Below are 17,378 nucleotides of genomic sequence, written 5' to 3'. Positions count from 1 at the left end.
GAATTTCAACACTATGCCACCGATGTAAACATGAGCCTCCCAACCAAAACAAACAGGAAGGTTGGACAGATGCCCGCTATCGTTTTTCCTTTTCTGTGGTTCTCGCCGCCAGCTGGCTCCTGTCAATCACATTTCTCTTCTGTTGATCTTAAATTACAAGAGGACGTCAAGACTTCGGATTCAAGTGGAAATAGTCAAAGGATGCATGGCCTTGATTGGCACGAGACTAAGGCCCTTAATCTGATCACGAACATCAAGTCATGTAGTGCATCTTCAGCTTTGAGCAATGAACCAAATGCGTGGCTTGACCCAACGGGTGAGAAAGTAGGAAGGAGCGAGTGTGTTCAATGGCATGTCTCTACTTCTTCAGATTCAGACAGACTCACATTAAGTGACTGAAAGCCAATCTTGCCTCCTTCCCACAGGGCTGGCAGTAATTACAATGGCGAATGCATCGTTCACCTTTAGCCAGGACCAAAGCGTGGAACACAGCAAGCTTTACCGAAAGTCAATCTCAGGAGAGGGAAGCCCGGAACAAATTGTACACAGATAGGGGACGACTGAGGGAGGTAGACGGGGGGGACCGGGGGGGGGGGGGGAGTGAGGGATGGAGGTGGAGCAGGGAGAGGGTTGATGGAGGGGGAACGAGGGGGACCAAAGGAAAAGTTTAATTTACCCGGCAGTGAATAAAACAGACACAACGCAGGGGCTGATAGTGACTGAAATATCAAAGCCAGTAGTTTGCTGGGTAGGCTGGGAAGTGGCTGCTGCTGCTGTTTGATCCATCACACAGCCGCTTGTTTTTTTACTAAAAGCTTTGGAGAAGCCTCTGGGTGCCAGAGAGAAGCGAAGTGAGGCGGAGAATACATCCTATCTCTCTCTGCCTCTCTCTCTGTGTCAGTTTGTCTCTCTCCTTCTCTGCCTCTCATCTTGTACAAATTGTGAGAACTCCTTTAGGCACAGCGGGATGAGAAAGTATGCATTGCTGGGACAGCATGCGTGAAAGCGTTTGCTCCGTTTATGAATGTGCGTCTACCTGTTTTTTCGCTTACGCTCGGATAAAAGTTTGATCTCCATCTTGCTCGCTGTATCACAGACACACAGGAGCTCCTTTTGAGAGGGGAGAAAAAGCAGATGAAAGTGGAGAAAACGATTTCTCCGTCTTCTCCGTGGCAGATCTCTTGTGCTGGGAGGTGAACTGTATCCCAGGAGAGAGGAGATCAATGAGCAGAGCCTACAGCGGAACAGCCCAGCACTGTCAGCCTGGTTGCCACCTGGAAGCCCACCAAATGGAGGCATCACCGGAAACAGAGCCGTGTCCTCAATCTGTTGGACTGTACTTGTTGACTTACTTTGAGGATTTATTTTGTTTGACAAACTCACCACCAGAAACACTGTGGGTCTTTTTCTGTGTCTGAAAAGCTGGAAATAAACCATCTTTCTATGAAACACACTCACTAAAAGCTGACCCATTATTGATTTTTCCATCTCAGTCAACTTTAATCACAAGGACTCATTGTATGTAAAAGAAAAGAGGCTCTTAACTTTAAGCCTTGGGGAAACTAAGACATGAATTTGGCAACAGGCTGCAATCGCTTACATTTTGTAGATTTTACTGCTGATGCTTTAAATCAGTCAGATTTAATGAAACCCATTAACTCCCTGCAGCTCTGTGAGTAGTTTGCTAGATATTGAGACTGGAATGTCAAAAAGCTTAGCGTATATTTCAGTCTGTAAGTAAACATTGAATATGAGCCCACGCATGCAAACACACACTACAACTATAATCACTTGAGTCGGTGAAGTCTTGCTAGGGTTTTTGGACATATGAGCACTCCCTTGAGAGCCTTCGCTTGGGGAAGCTCATCGGGCTGCAGCAGAGAGTAACTTTATTTCTCTGTCTTTCTCTTCTTCCCTTCATCATTTCCTCCCACCGGAGACCTCTGAGAGATTAACTACAGATCAGTTTGGAGACAGCACTGCAGAGACAGTGACTCACTAAACAGCAGCATAGAGAGGCACACTGTGGGTGACATGCACTGTATGTGCGTTTTGCAGACAAGGTGTCACATGATACGACAAATGGATTTAGGATACACACAAAAGATGCCTTGTTGGATTTAGAGAACACAAATATGATGTCTCGATGGAATTAGGGAACACAGATTTGATGCCTTGTTCGATTTAGGGAACACAAGCATGATGGCTTGTTGGATTTAGGAATATACGCATGATGGCTTCTTGAATTTAGGGAACACAGACATGATGGCTTGTCGGGTTTAGGGAACACGCAGACGATGGCTTGTTAGATTTCGGGAAAACACACATGATGGCTTGTTGGATTTAGGGAACACACACACACGAATCCTTGTTGGATTGAGGGAACACACACACACACACACACACAATGCCTTGTTGGATTAAGGAAACACACACAATGCCTTGTTGGATTTAGGGAACACACACACAATGGTTTGTCGGATTTAGCAAACACAAGCATGCTGGCTTGTTTGATTTAGGGAACACAAATATGATGTCTCGATGGAATTAGGGAACACAGATTTGATGCCTTGTTGTAATTAGGGAACACAAACATGACAACTAGTTGGATTTGGTAACACAACTTTGATGCCAAGTTAGATTTAGGGAACACAGTTTAAAAAAAAATTAGGACAATGAAATGACTGAACATTTTGTATTTTCAGGTGTGCCTGCTGAAATTGATGTACTGCTTATCACTGAAGAAAGCTCAACTGTGCCATGCTAAATTTTCCCGAAAATAGACAGGACACAGGAACGATACACAGGTATGTTTTTTTTCTTGCAGATTATGTAGAGATATTCAGACTTATGAATGCATTATCAACTTTTACACATTAATGTTGGTTACTTTTAAGAAATGTACTGAAATGAGAGTAAATATAATAATATACTGCGAGCACATGCAGCTGGGCTGCTCTGGCTGCCATGCCTGGGTCACATCAGGGTGATATTGTGCAGTTACAGTGTGCACCTTGAATATCTTTTCCTCCACAATCCGGTACATGTAGAGAATTGTCACAGCAGCCTTTTCTGAAAGGCTACAGAAGCCGAGGCTCTGATTCACAGTAGGATCTATCATTCATTCACTCTGTTCAGCTGGAGGTGAGGTACATTGCCACTTCAGCAGGTTGCCCACCGCTCAGCCGATACATATTTAACAAGCTGTCTGCACCAATCTTGAGCTAAGGCTCCTCAAACTTTGTGTGGAAAATGGATTTAGTGTGGTGTGTAGGAAAAGTTAAACAAGCATGAAAAATGGATGAAAGGGTTTTGACCATATCCTTCCCTGTAGTTGGTATCATTACAGAATGACTTTACTTTGCTCCAGGGCTATAAATCCAGTTCTGTTCAAAAATGAGATTCAATCATTTGAAAAGAAGTGGCAGTTACTCTTAAAAAAATGAGAGTAGAACAAAATCAGCTTAGCTTCTACAGACTGGATCCGCTATACTTTATAGGGATTAAATGATGGCCTTAAAGTAATGATTTTTAATGGATGCATGCACAGTATTGCAGAAGAAAATCCCTCAGTGTTATACAATCACGCAAGAGGATAAATACTTTTTCACATTTGCCCAAATGTGTCTGTATCAATTTACAAAAGAAAGCTGCTTAACATAAACCCGCTGTTAGAAACTCCCTCCATCTGTAACGATGAAAATCTACTGTCACACATAATCAGAGATATTACATTTCGGGCCTACATAATTAATCAGCAAGTCGGTGAATAACTTATGATCCAAGTCATAAATTATATTTAACCAAGTCATTACTAAGAGTGAACTCAAGTGACTGCTTTTCTCACATGAAAGTAATACGCTGGGTTGCCTCAGCATGTCTTCATTTATAACCAAATTTTCCATATTTATTCGCTCACAATGTCTTGCAGTTTATGCAAATCCTCTCGAGGTACTTTTTAATCATCTCTTCTGTTTTATTGTAAACATCTTGTGTGAGATCTGTGAATGTGTCTAGCCTTGCATGTAAATGTTGAGGAATTGCTTTATGTAAGAATGCAAATCCAGCTTGTGTAACAACATATGTGTAATCAAACATGACCTGACCTAGTGTTATTAATGCATTATGACTAAAAAAGCATGCAAAGAGCACCTGTTCTTCACAATCACAACTGATTACAAAGTGAACCTGCAAGGTCACAAAGTAAAACACGTGTTAGTACCATGCATAAGTATGCACACGTGGTCACTGTTAGGATAACTTGTTAGAGGTAGCTAAAAATAAATATCTGGCAAGAGAAAAAAGTTGACCCATAAGGACACAAAACAAAAGGGAATCAGAAGCCTTCCTGCAAGAAGGAGCAGCATCTAAAGCATCATGTTCTCTCGTTTGCTTGGAGTAGATGCATGCATGACAAGCTCCAAGTCTCTTAACATGCAAATCCAGTCCGTGTCTATGAGTGTGTTTTATCTCGGGGGCTGCTGTTTGCTAATCAAGAGCCTTGTGAAAGCCAGGGGAGCGTTATAAGAAGCAGAGTATAATACGCCCGCTCGCAGCCTCTCTCTCTCTCTCTCTCTCTCTCCATTTGAACACACGCTCATTTTACAGCCTTTTAACTTTCAATCTGCCCGTCGTTGATATTCTATTCTTCCCACTCGTTTGTTATTCAGTAAGCCTTTCGGTTGCTGTTCGAATGTATGCGCCGTATTAACACTTGAGATAATGCATATCAGCACTGCTCAAAGGGACAAAACACTATGGCATTTTTGGAGGGGATTGTGTATTTTGTAAGACCCAAAATGATTGCATCTTGTTGTACACTCTGCACAGCATCAGTGATTGGCATCAAAGGACAATGATGTACAATCTGTGACAAGATTTATGTCTTACTATAACTGAAAATCCATCCACGGCTTCACAAGGTCCTTGCCAGCGTCGAGGAGAAAATCTAGCAGAGGAAAATGCATTAGTTGCGATTCCCTTCCCTCAACAAGTACTGCCATTGGTTAAATATTTAAAACTCATACTTTGCTTTACTTACATACATGTGAAACAGGAAGTATAAAGAGCGACAAAGCCACATAGGGAGGAGTTCGGAGTGGATGGGTGGGTCAAAAAACACAAGTTGTTCGTATCCTGTGTGAAACCAGAAGTCAACGTTGATTTATTTGTCAAAGCCACATAGGGAGGAGTTCAGAGTGGATGGGTGGGTCAAAAAACACAAGTTGTTCGTATCCTGTGTGAAACCAGAAGTCAACGTTGATTTATTTGTCACATAACTTCTGTACCTAAGTAGTTTTGTTGCCTAAACATAACTAAGTAGTTTTGTTGCCTAAACCTAACCAAGTAGTTTTGTCACCTGAACCTAACCAAGTTGTTATTTTAACCCAAACCACAGTCCTTTCCTTAACCTAACCAAGTAGTTTTCTTACCTAAACCTATCTAGTTTTGTTGCCTAAAAGTCGTTTCCTGTAATGACGGAAGTTTGTGAAAAGAATGTATACATGTAACGAGCGGAAATTGACACGTGTTGCCGGACATTCTTAGGAAAACGCACGAAAAATGATGACTAACTTTTTGTAAGATATCACACAAACCGTTGTATGATACGTCGAACCTGTATACTGTAAATGTGAAGCAGCACTGGTGATAAAAAAAAAAAAATGGTCAGCAACCTCTCTTCGGGTAAATAAAATGAAGTAAATGAAAGATAAACTCCCATAACGTCCTCTATTAAGTGACTACAGTTCTCCATCCATACGTACTCAAGACCAAGAGGACGGGCTCGTCTGTGCAGCTCCCTCATTACACAGACACAGACAGCCTTCACTGCTGCCTGCTGTCAGCCTGTTTATGCTGCCTTCTATGTTTACCCTCTCTGTTAACATTGTGCTCATTATACTGCGTAGCTGCAGATATGCGTGGAAAACAAGCTGAGAGAAGTCTCTCTTTCTCTCTCTCATTCGCTCTCTCTCTCTGTTACTCTCTTTCGGTGTCACTCGCTCACTTATTCACGCGTTCTAACAAGCGAGGTCCTGGGTGGGGAAGCCCTCCCCCGTGACAGTTTGCCACATTGTGTCAGCCCGTTGAGTGCCACTGAGAAAACATCACCTCTGCTAATGTGGCATTGTGTGACACGGCCTTCGAGGTTGAAAAATCTGCCACTTGTGAACAGTTACAGGGTACATTACCACATGGCTGCATGTTGGAGGAACCCTGAGTGAGACCCCAGCCATAGTGAAAGGAGGGAGAGGGGGCTTTGTGTGTGTGGGAGGTTTGGCGAGGTGCTTGTTTGGGGACTTGGCACAAGTGATCGCTCCAGCTTCTGGGGTTTGGTGGCTCGGGTGCTAATTACAGCGTGACCAGTGGGAATACTTTCCTGTCTCTCACAAAACACCAGAGAAAAGAGACGTTGCATGTGAAAAAGAAACCACTCACACCCTGTCAATCTTTGCCTTTCCTCAAATTATTTACCAAGTGCTATGCATGCAAACTGGGGTCAGACATTAACAGAAAAGCTGTGACAGTCACCCAGACTATCCTTAACTGCCTCTTTTTTGTGAGACTTTGATACTAATCCCTGAGCGAGTAATTCAACCTCTTTTTTTTTTGCTTTCCCTCCTCCACTGAGCCAAAAAGCAGTCTAATCACTGGCGCACCATGCCATGCAAATCATGCAAAATATATTACAAAGTACTTTTAAAATTAATATTTTACATAATCCACTCCATTTTGCTTAAAGGAATGCATTGACCTTTTAGCTAATAAGATTTTTAATTAACTAAACTTTGTTTGATGAAAAAACGTTCAGTTTCTCATTTGTGTGTTCTGTGTTTAGTGCACTAGTGTTTTCAGGAGGAAGCAAAACTACAGAACGGCATAGTTAGAAAATAGCAGTAGCAGATTTAGAGATATACACTTATACACTTATACAAACGCGAGAGTTAGATGAGAAGATTGATACCACTCTCATGTGTGTCTTTTAAATATGAAGCTGGAGCCAGGAGATGGTTAGCTTAGCACAAAGACTGGAAACCGAGGGAACGGCTATCATGGGTGTGTCCACACATTAAACAATCCATCTACAGTACCTGCACCTCTAATGCTCACTGATTAACACGTTATATCATGTTGGTTTAATCTGTGCAAAAAACAAAGTGTAAAAAAACTACAATTTGTGGTTTTAAGGGGGGTTATGTGCCGGGTTAGTGATAGGCTATTTTTCAGTCATGGAGATGTATTCAGATGACATTGAGACCAATCATGGGATGATGGTGATGATTCGGCATGTGTGTGTGATCTGGCTTTATTATCTACTGTATGTTCTCTAAATGAATTTGAATCGTGGATAAGGTCTTTTTATGTGAATTTGTGCCCCTTAGATTGTTTGGGTGAAGCAGACAAGATTTAGCTCTTTTTCAAGAAAAGTGGCAGCAGTGTAGAATCTAGTGTAGAAGTGAGTGAATAAATGAATGTAATTTTCAATAACCATAAAAGCACAAATAATTGACATGAAAATCTCTGAATAAATATACAATGTTTACCCTAAAGTGGGAGATTACTGAGCTACAAAACTGATTTAGTGAAGTTTTAAAATAATCTCTCAAAGTCTTTGACTATATATGTCAAATTGCAGAAAATTGCGTCTTTGTTTTTTTTCTGGGGAAGGACCCCATGTCCCTGCTACTAAGTGTGTATAGTGAGTACAGTCATCACAGTGATAAACTCAGATGACGTCCTCACTTTATCCTTCCACCAACCGACGGAAATCGAAGCACAGTTCTGGGGAAATATCGACCGCCTTCGGGGTCTTTTTATGAAAAGCTGTGCTGTCACAACATCTGTCGATGCGATTTGGAGAGGCAGAGAGCATTGTTGCTTTAGCATCAGAGAGGGCACCAGACATCAAGGATCAATAAAAAACATTACGGCATTTCGCTCCAAATGTTGAGCGATGCCTGGAACCAAAACAAGAAAAGTGAGAATCCTTGACTGAGGGATGCTCGGAGTAAAAAAAAAGGATAGAGAAAAAAGAGTGGGAACAGAAACATATCCCCTCACGCCTTACAATAATTCAAACAAACGCAGTTTTTTATGATGACATTTAATGTGACATTTATCCACATCAATCTCTTAACTCAATTTATTTCACTAAAATAGCAGGTCACATTGCTAATTTCGCCCTGAATGATGCCTGTAATAAAAACCCTACTGCCTGTTCAAGGGCTGCCAATAAATTCAGCTCTCTCACCCACACAGCTCTGGGGCCAATCTTTCTGTTTGATTAAACTTTGCTCCCCAGTGGTATGAAATATCCAAAGGCACTTAGATTTACAACCTACTGCGTTAAATTATTGACACCTCAGTGCCTTTCCTATCAGTTCCTTGACTAATCCCCTGTTGTTTCCTCACCTATATAAGTTGGCGACTTCCATTCGACTTTCAGTGATAAACTACGATTCATACATGATTCATTATACCTGACGGCAGAAGCCATGGGCATGTTCAAATTTCACATGCAATATCTGATAGCCTCATGCTAAGTCTGCCAGTCTATAAATAATAGTCTGTGTTCAACATGAAACAAACAGCTGTTGTCTTTAAAGCGAAGATACGGAGCGCTGGCTCTGCGATAGATCTGAATAACACAGATAGCATGCTGGGAGAAAAAACAAGAGATATGAAGAAGGGAAGACAGAGACAGTGGGAGAGAAGAGGACAAGATATGAGGGGAGAGTGTACGGAGGCTCTCAGGCAGGGAGGATGTGTAATCTCTGTCTGTGGAGTGAGCAGGTTAATTTTTCATGCGGCGGTTTGCAGGGCCCGGCCCAAGCAATCCTATGGCTGGCCATGGTTTCCCGAGAGAGAGCTTGTTGCTCGAGGCCCCCGGGCGGGTTTCTTGTTGAGTCTGCCTGTAAATTGCCACCAAACTAGTGAATTACTCCATGATGTGTCGCAGAGGCAGCCGAAAGCCCTATAGGCATGGACTTATGTTTTCCCTCACAGTAATTCTTCAGTGACAGCCAGGGCAGCAAATTGAGATGTCTCCAACAACTCCATATTCAAAACAGCTGGCTGCCACTGCTGCAAGGGTTTCTGATGGATTGAATACATGAGTGTGCTGCCTCTGGTTTAATAAACAATGGCAAATCATTTTTGGGAAAATATTGGGATAATTTGTCAGGGAAAACTGACAAATTTACAGTCCTCCCAAGAAGGAGACTAAGACTCTACAGCCATGCTATAGCAGCTCTGTGAGGCTGTTCTTACTCACTGTGGTGCTTTGAGCTAAATTCTATTATTGGCACACTAAACATTGTAGTATGTTTAGCACTAAACATAAAGTGTAGCTGAGGGTGATGTCATTAGTTTTGCGGGCTATAGAGTGCTGCAGGAATGACATATTTTGTAGGCCAACCCGGAGGTTAGCATCACCCTCGTTTCCCTAGACAAAAAGCCAATGGGATGTTTCCATTGGGTTTTGAATTATTGCAGAAAATAAGCTCTGTTGCAAACAAAAGATTATGATACTTAGACGTTTTGTTCAGCAAGATAATCTCCACTAATGAACACCGCTTTTATGATTTTTGAAGTGTAAATGCAATCGGCAGAAGTAAAAAGCTAACATTAGGCTACAAACGAACTACACCACGGTCGCATAAACGCGAGTGTACACAACGAGGCTGTAAAGACGGACGAGTCGGCGTGATGACGTTTAGAGGTCTCATTTAGCCACTTGTTAGCAGCCACCTTTTTTTAAGACATATAAAAGCTTCAAAATTCACGAGTGGGATATTTATTAACGTATTTTTTGTCGTAGAACAAACCTTTAAAATCTCTTCAGCTTGTGTTAACCACAGACATTATTTCAGGCATCTAACTAAAAACCCATACAAAAAAAACATTGACTTTGAGACGAGGGAGCCGGAAGTGCTAAAATGTTAACTCATGTCCAGGTTTTAGGACTCATTCCTGCACCACTCTAGTTGGTCATAAACCAAGGTCTTGGACAAATGACATGTTTGACCTGATGGTGGCACTAGATGAAAAGTTAAGGCACCACTGAAGCAACAATTCATCCTGAGGGGACGTGAATGTCTGTACCAAATTTCATGGCAATCCATCCAAAAGTTGTTGAGACATTTCACTCAAAATGCACAAATGTCAGCCTCGTGGTGGTGTTAGAGAAAAGGTCAGAGATCATCTGAGTCATTAGGATTCAACGTTTGTTAACATGAGTGCCTGTGCAAAAGTTGGTAACATTAACTAGAGTTGACGTTGAGAAAACTTGACCTGCTGGTGGCGCCAGAGGAAAACATTTATTTGAACTAATTTAACTAATTTAACTAAATGACAAAAATCTCAACCTGCTCGAAGCACTACAGGAAAAGTTGGGATCACCAAATTCTGCAGAATTCATCTTTTGGAAAAATTCATGACAATGTTAACCAATCAAATAGTTGTTGAGCTATTTTAGTTTGGACTGACATTACCATCCCCAGAGCCAAGCCTAGCATTGCTAAAAATGAAATCAAATGCCCCAAATAGTGCAAGTGCAGGGTTGGTTTAACATTTGAACCCAGTGAGCTGGTAGGAATTCAGAATTTCGCTGGTGAACATTTATAGAAGTTGAACCTGGAAGCTTTTTCTTCGTCTCGAGACCCTAACCCATGTCAAAGAAAATTAAACAATCTACCAAAAGTTGATCGACAGTGAACAATTAATAAAGCCCAGGGCAGTTTGAGTCAGGAGTGATCAAAGGCAGGACATTCTCATTACATTATGGTCTCCTTAAGCCTTAATCTTAGAAACAATATTTATATTGGAAGATTCCGCTCCTTATGATTTACATCCAATGTCTGAGTGGTGGATGGGCATGTAGCATGAGTGTCCCCTCACAGTAGTGGGAATCACCAGAGCACCCACGATACGATATTATCCCGATACTTAAGTCACAATATGATCTCATTGCGATTTTAAACGTTTTGCAATATGCTGAGTATAGCTATATATTGTGATTTATTTACTTTTTTCAACTGCAAATTATGCAGTTTGTCAACATCTGTTTTATCTAACAAGATACAGTGTTCATTCTGATCATCTCAGAGTTTTCATTCACATATCTTGAAAGTGGCCATGCCAGTTTTCCATCATCAAAAAGCATTATTTAGCATTCTTTCCGACAAGCTAACATGACATGGATGTACTGTGAATGCATGAATTTACTGTATGATACCAGTATATTCACTCGCGTCAAGACTGAGCCCACTACAAACGCAGAAATAGCGGATTGTTAAGAGGATAGTTTGAAGATCAATACTTGATTTCCATATATCGATACAATATTGCCACGCAAAATGTTGCGATACTATGCTGTATTGACTTTTTTTTCCCCCACTCACAGACCTATGATTAGTTTTTGCCCTTTTATTAACCATAACCACAATTTTTCTGTGATCTTAACCCACGTGTTTTAGCTGCCTAACTTTGACCACAAAGTCTAACACTGACGGCAAAGATGTTGCAAGCCCACAACAGAAGAAAGTCTGCCTGTTGAACCATTATTACACCTTGAGAAAGCTGAGAGACTGCTTCCACAAACGGTGAATGGTCCTAATATACCGACTGTGCACAAATTATGTTGTGAGACCAACAGAATTCATTTTCTTCACACCAGCGTAGGGATTTGTGTCTTACAGCTGTCTTGTGTTCTAGTGTGAAATCTAGGCTTATTGATTTCTACGGGGCTGTATTCTTTACAAAGGCTACGGTGTGTACTTGAGGAGAATTTTTCTTTCTTTTTTTTATCACTTGCAGTTGCTTCAGATCCTTCACCTCTCAATCCCATGTCTACACCACACAGTAGTACACTCAATGGAAAATAACCCTTTTAAACAAGAAGCACCTTGACCCCAGCAGCGACATCAAATGAGTCCTTATCGTGGTGGCAGAGGCAAAGAAAAACAATTCTGCCGCTTAAACATCATAAAAGCGTGACAGGCTCCCTCCCCTTAGCTTCCAGCACAGCCGGGGCTAAGCGTTTCAAAGAGACTAGTGTTTGAATGACTGCGATGTGGGAGCTCAGAGTCTGTAGCTATGGATTAAGCTCACAGCAAATAGTAGCATGGAAGAAACAGAGGTAATCTCTTCCCTCTCCTCCGCGGCCCTCTCACCATACCTGTCCCCCCTTTTTTAATCTCCTTACTGAATTAGTTCTTGCAAAGCTGCTCAAACAGAGAGGGGTTTATTCACAGTGGTTACAGAGGTTAAAGTAACATGAAAATGATACCGTCTCAGGTTCCCAAAGGGTCCATTTGCTCCAAGATTGATGCGCTACTCACCTGGTTATTGTTCTCCAAAGCAACATACAGGTAGAATACACTCGCTGCCATCCTCAGATTTGCTGCCTGGATGAAAAGCACATTCTTAGTGACGGGCCTTGAACTGCAGCCAGTTGCGAGCAGCGACTAAGTATAACGTTTTGGTATTTGCGTATAGATTACACAGTGTAACTTGACGCCAGCAGTGTATCGTAAAAAACTTCATCATACTCACTCACTCAGTGCAGCGAGTCTCTGGTTTAATCACCTACAGTGCTCGGGATAATTCACCCTGCAGCATGCTGCATTTGCATAAAAGTAGTTTCGTTTTGCATTTTGATGCATCGCCGTGCAGTTTCGCGGAAGATTCTCGCCATAAAAGAAAATTCCCACACCTGAACCGCCGCGCTAACTGCCTAAATATTTCAGTCTGGCTCTCGCTGCTTTGCTTTCACTGCTTCCTGTGCTGTAAAGATCAAATAATGAGCCAGAGGAGTCTTATATGCAATATTTCACACTGGCTGAATATTGTAATTTTTCTTCAGCTTGCACACCTTACGCATGAGATCATTACCAGTAAGCCTCTGATATTAAGTGTTCATCATCAGCGCTTCTCCCCACACATCCCCGTCTGACTAATGAGAACTGCAAACAGTCAAGTTGTAGTTCAGAGGCGTCTTTTCTTGTTAGATAGGATGAGCAGCTGACTCAAAAGGCTCATTATGAGCATGTTGTTGCATCACACTGGTTGTAAAGTCACCTCATCTTTATTGCATGTCGTACTTTGTCGTCTTTTCTGTCCTTTTTAATTATAGCCTATTTTTTCAACATGCTTTAATCCAAATTACATTCCCTGAGGCTCTGCTACGGCTACAGTTTGTTCTGCCCATTAAGTTACACACAGCTTGACAGTTTAATGCATGTTCAAAGATTAAAGGACCAGTGTGTAACACTACGGGGGATCTATTAGCAGAAATGGAGTATAATATTCATAACTCAAATGTTTTCAGTAGTGTAAAATCACCTGAAACTACAAATTTGGTGTTTTCGTTAGTTCAGAATGAGCCCTTCATATCTACATATGGAGCGGGTCCTCTTCACAGAGCACGCCATGGTTCTACAGTAGCTCAGAACGGACAAACCAAACTCTAGAGAGAGCCTTTCGGGATTTTATGTCACCTGAAGGCCATTGTAGGTTTCCGACCAGTTGTGAAACTGCAGTAACGTGAGCTACACAGTGCAAAACCGTGGTACCATCAGCTGCCATCTAACTTCCGTTGCTCTTAAAGTACTGTTATTATGGTAAGGATGGCCTCTGAGCCAAGTGAACGGCAACAGTTTTGCACTCGGCGTTTCATGTTACCGCAGTCTTGAAAGGGAGGTGTGAGCGGAGGGGTACTCAGTTTGTTGCAATCTGCCACCGCACCACTAGATGCCGCCAAATCCTACACACTGTACCTTTAAGTTAAAACAATCTTAGTGGGAATTAAACCCAGGATAAAAGATGGCAGGTTCACAGCTCCAGCAAGCTTCCTTTATTCAAGTTCTGAGCGAGAGAGCAAGTTTCCAGTTAAGCAAAGCGTTATGCAAATACTGACCCGGCATTTACAAAGGAGGCACCACGTCCCTGACTTCTGTCACTTGATTTTACATTGTATACATTTTCTCTGAATGTTAACTTCACCTGCAATCTATATAGCTGTCTGTAGCATTATCAGTTTCTTGGGTTATATTTTCATGTGGGATTGATTCTGCAGTGAATATGCGCTGTATTATGGTGTGACAAAGAGGAAGGACAGGAGAAGTCAGAGGGTTTTATCATTTACAGTAGATGTCTTTACAATTCTTTAATAAACTGCACTTTTTCTGCCACAAAAAAATAAACTTTAGAGCAAATGCATAATAATATATCGTAGTATGAATTTAATCTAGTGTAGTGGTCTACCCACTTGCATATTAAGCCAATTTAATTTACACCACACAACCTCATGGCTGCATTAAGAACATTTTTCATACATGAATAAAGACTTGAATAAATGTCCATACAAGTGTGGGAGGAGTTATTATACAGTAGGGGCAGTAAAACCTATAAGGAAAGTGTAATTGTTACACCACACAGTGATTATATAATGTCATCGCCCTAATTTCTGCTGATCAAAAGCAGATAAATGAAGCCGTGCTGTACTTTGCAGAGGACTCCCCGGACCTCCCACAGGGACCCCTGGAAGTTCCCGCACTGCAGATTGGGAAACACACCAACAACACTGCTCCAGGGGTTTAAAAAAAGCTGCTGGCACAGGGCAGGGTGAGTATTGCTACCCGCATTTCAAATATTTACTGTACACTCGTGAAATGTCGACGCCGATCTGACAATGAAATGCAACTTTGGGTCAGAGTTGGGGGGGGGGGTGATGTCCAACAGGGTCAGAATGGGGAAGTTGTCAAAACCTGATAGATGGTTGTGTGGTACGCCTTGCATTTATTACCAGTGACAGCACAAGCAGTCAGTGGGAAACGCATGATGTGGCATCAGCTCCAGCAGACAGACAGACAGACAGACTAGAATAGTGCCTACAGTTTGACAAAGTGTGCACAACAGAGAGAGAATGATTTTTCCCTTTCTGTTTTTTTTTTTTTTTTTTTTACACTAGCTTCCTTCCTTCCAATGGTAAATTGTAGGCCAGAGGTGGCGGAAATACGTCAGTTTCTGTGGGTTCTCTGAAGCCAGACTGTGTCTCTTAATTTCGGATGAAGGGAATGAGAGAGCGAGGAGGGGGGTGTGGTGGGGGGGGGGCGTGAGAGGAGATTTTAATCACTCCTGTCGCTTTAAGGACACTTATCAAAGCCTTCTTATGCGAATAGAAAATACCATGAGCCACTGAGCAGCTGAGCAGCTGAGCAGCCAGGGGGACGGAGCGGAGCGGAGAGTGGATTTTATAGGAAACTCAACATTATCTAAACTGGAATAGACCGCCTCATCGCCTCATCGCCTCATGGAGTTGGGCTACACACTGGATGCTTGTCTTTATTCGGACGCAGACGGCTCGGATCATTTAGGGAAATATTGCGCATAAGTAGCTCTCAGACTTGGGATCCCTGTTTTTTGCCCCCTGAAGCGCAGAGAGGAATATATCTGGTTTATAAAACTCAACGGGGATTATTCATCCAGCAAGCAGCCACGATCGATCGGCTGCGTACTTGCTCTTGCCAGGCGTGTGTGTTGTTCGTTCCGGACGGATAGTAGTCTCCAAAAAGCTGTGTTATCTGACAGCCTCGGATCATGGATCGGGCTGGTGGAAAACAACAACGGGCAGCGACATGATCTGTCTGCTCTGTCTGCGGTTATGCAGCGAGCTCCGAGCTGTAACAACATCGCTTCTTATTATTCCGATGCAACAAAAAGTTGCGAAGCGGCTGTAATGCGTGGATTTTAAACTATCTCTCCGTTTTTTTTGCACCTGCTTTTAGCGGATAACCGCGTCGACACATTAGTGCAGATTCGTGACCAAATAAACGCGTGGATCCGCGTCGCTTTGCCTCCTCTGAGTGGGATACTTGAACATTTCTCGTAATGGAGATCGGGGAGGTTTATACTCAAGGTCATTGAGTGCTATAAGGCTACATTTGCGTTGTTATTTACACGCACGCATCTTCACGTTATAGCGCAGCAGCAGCCTACAATTGTCAGTCCACTGTGTCGGTGTGTGTGTGTGTGTGCGTGTGTGTGTTGTTGTTATTACACGGTGCAGCAGCAGCACCTTTACTGTGGAGTTATACATCTATATTCATCTCTTTGACACTGCAAAGCTGTTCCTCTAAACAACATGGATGGCAAATTGAAGCAGGGTCGGAGATGCCGGACCAAGCGGGAGAGGGTGCGGAGGTTGCGGGAGGCAGGAAGCAGAGACGATCCCAACTCCTCCTGCTCCGACAGGGACAGGGACAGGGAGGGACACAGTCCGGGTCCGGGGAGGGACGCCGCCTCCCTGATGCCCCTGCCCGGGAAAAAGGCGCCGCGCCCCGCAGCCGCAGCCAGAGCTCCGCGGCCCCCCCGCAGGAAGAGACGCGAGTCCAGCTCGCAGGAGGAGGATATCATTGATGGATTTGCTATTGCCAGTTTCATCAGCCTGGACCGTCTGGAGGTAAGGAGGAATCGTTACCTGTTTGTGTTTGTGTTTTGTCTGCTGCATTCTTCATCAGTGGAGTGCTTCTCAAAGTGGGGGTCCTTGAGGCGTCCCAGTCTCTCACCAAGCAACGTGAGAGGACTATAGTCTAATTTGTCTCTAATTGACTTGAGATGATGCCAATTAGAGACTGGATAAGAAGGGACTCTTGTAATCATCTGATAAGTGTAGATCAGAGATGCTCAGAGGTTTTCAGGGCCCCCCCCCCTTAAGGTGTCCCCTGATCAATCCTTGGTTTCTCATCACACAGCTGCTGTAGAGTTCAATACTAAACCCCATAAACAGCTCACCTCATTTGGGCTACCTGGTTCACGGTGCATCAATGTGAGTCTCTTTGGGAGTCCTTGACATGAGAGTGTTTGACAATCACTGCAGCAGCACACAACTCTGTTTGCAGATTATTACAAGTTCAAGGATTGGTGAATGAGATGTTAATCATTGGCGGCAGCGTGCTTCTTTGTTGAGGGAACTAAAACAGGTGCTGCTGTGTCAGTGATGGCTCTGACTTGGGGTTGTTTCATATTCTGATGATTCACTGTGAGCTGTCAGTGCACTCTTGACATTTTTGTGCTCTTTGATAAACTGCCATTCATGTGTTTCCAGGCTGATGCAGCGTGTGTGTCGATAACTGTGTTTCTGTCATTACTGTGTGTGATGTCAGAGGAATGCTTTCAGGAAGAAAGGAGGTTCTCTCTCGTGACATCCTCTTATCTCTTTTATCTCATTATGTTCCAAATGACAAATAAAACATGGCTCCCTGTGGGGCAGCACGCTGACTGACACATGGGAGTCAGGCTCGTGTTTTTATCTCCCGTGGCTCATTGGGGGAATGCTAGCACTACTGTTGTTGAAATGTAAATCACTAGCTTTAATA

General features: G+C 42.8%; 1 protein-coding gene across 14 annotated transcripts in view; it reads left to right on the top strand.

Annotated features, from left to right (window-relative positions):
* The first annotated feature begins 15,093 nt into the window (after positions 1-15,093).
* Positions 15,094-17,378, top strand: part of fbrsl1 (fibrosin-like 1) — a 337,336-nt gene continuing 335,051 nt past the window's right edge. For 10 of the 14 annotated variants that reach the window (XM_037777620.1, XM_037777614.1, XM_037777615.1 and 7 more), the window contains exon 1: positions 15,095-16,462. In XM_037777620.1, coding sequence (XP_037633548.1) covers positions 16,145-16,462 — 318 coding nt within the window. In that variant the 5' untranslated portion in view covers positions 15,095-16,144. Of the gene's footprint in view, positions 16,463-17,378 lie in introns of all 14 variants that reach the window. The other 4 variants (XM_037777608.1, XM_037777616.1, XM_037777617.1 and 1 more) reach the window with 3 other exon arrangements.

The sequence above is a fragment of the Sebastes umbrosus genome, chromosome 8 (assembly GCF_015220745.1).
Source record: "Sebastes umbrosus isolate fSebUmb1 chromosome 8, fSebUmb1.pri, whole genome shotgun sequence".
In the NCBI taxonomy this organism is placed as follows: Eukaryota; Metazoa; Chordata; class Actinopteri; order Perciformes; family Sebastidae; genus Sebastes; species Sebastes umbrosus.
This window is presented reverse-complemented; position numbering and strand designations above follow the sequence as displayed.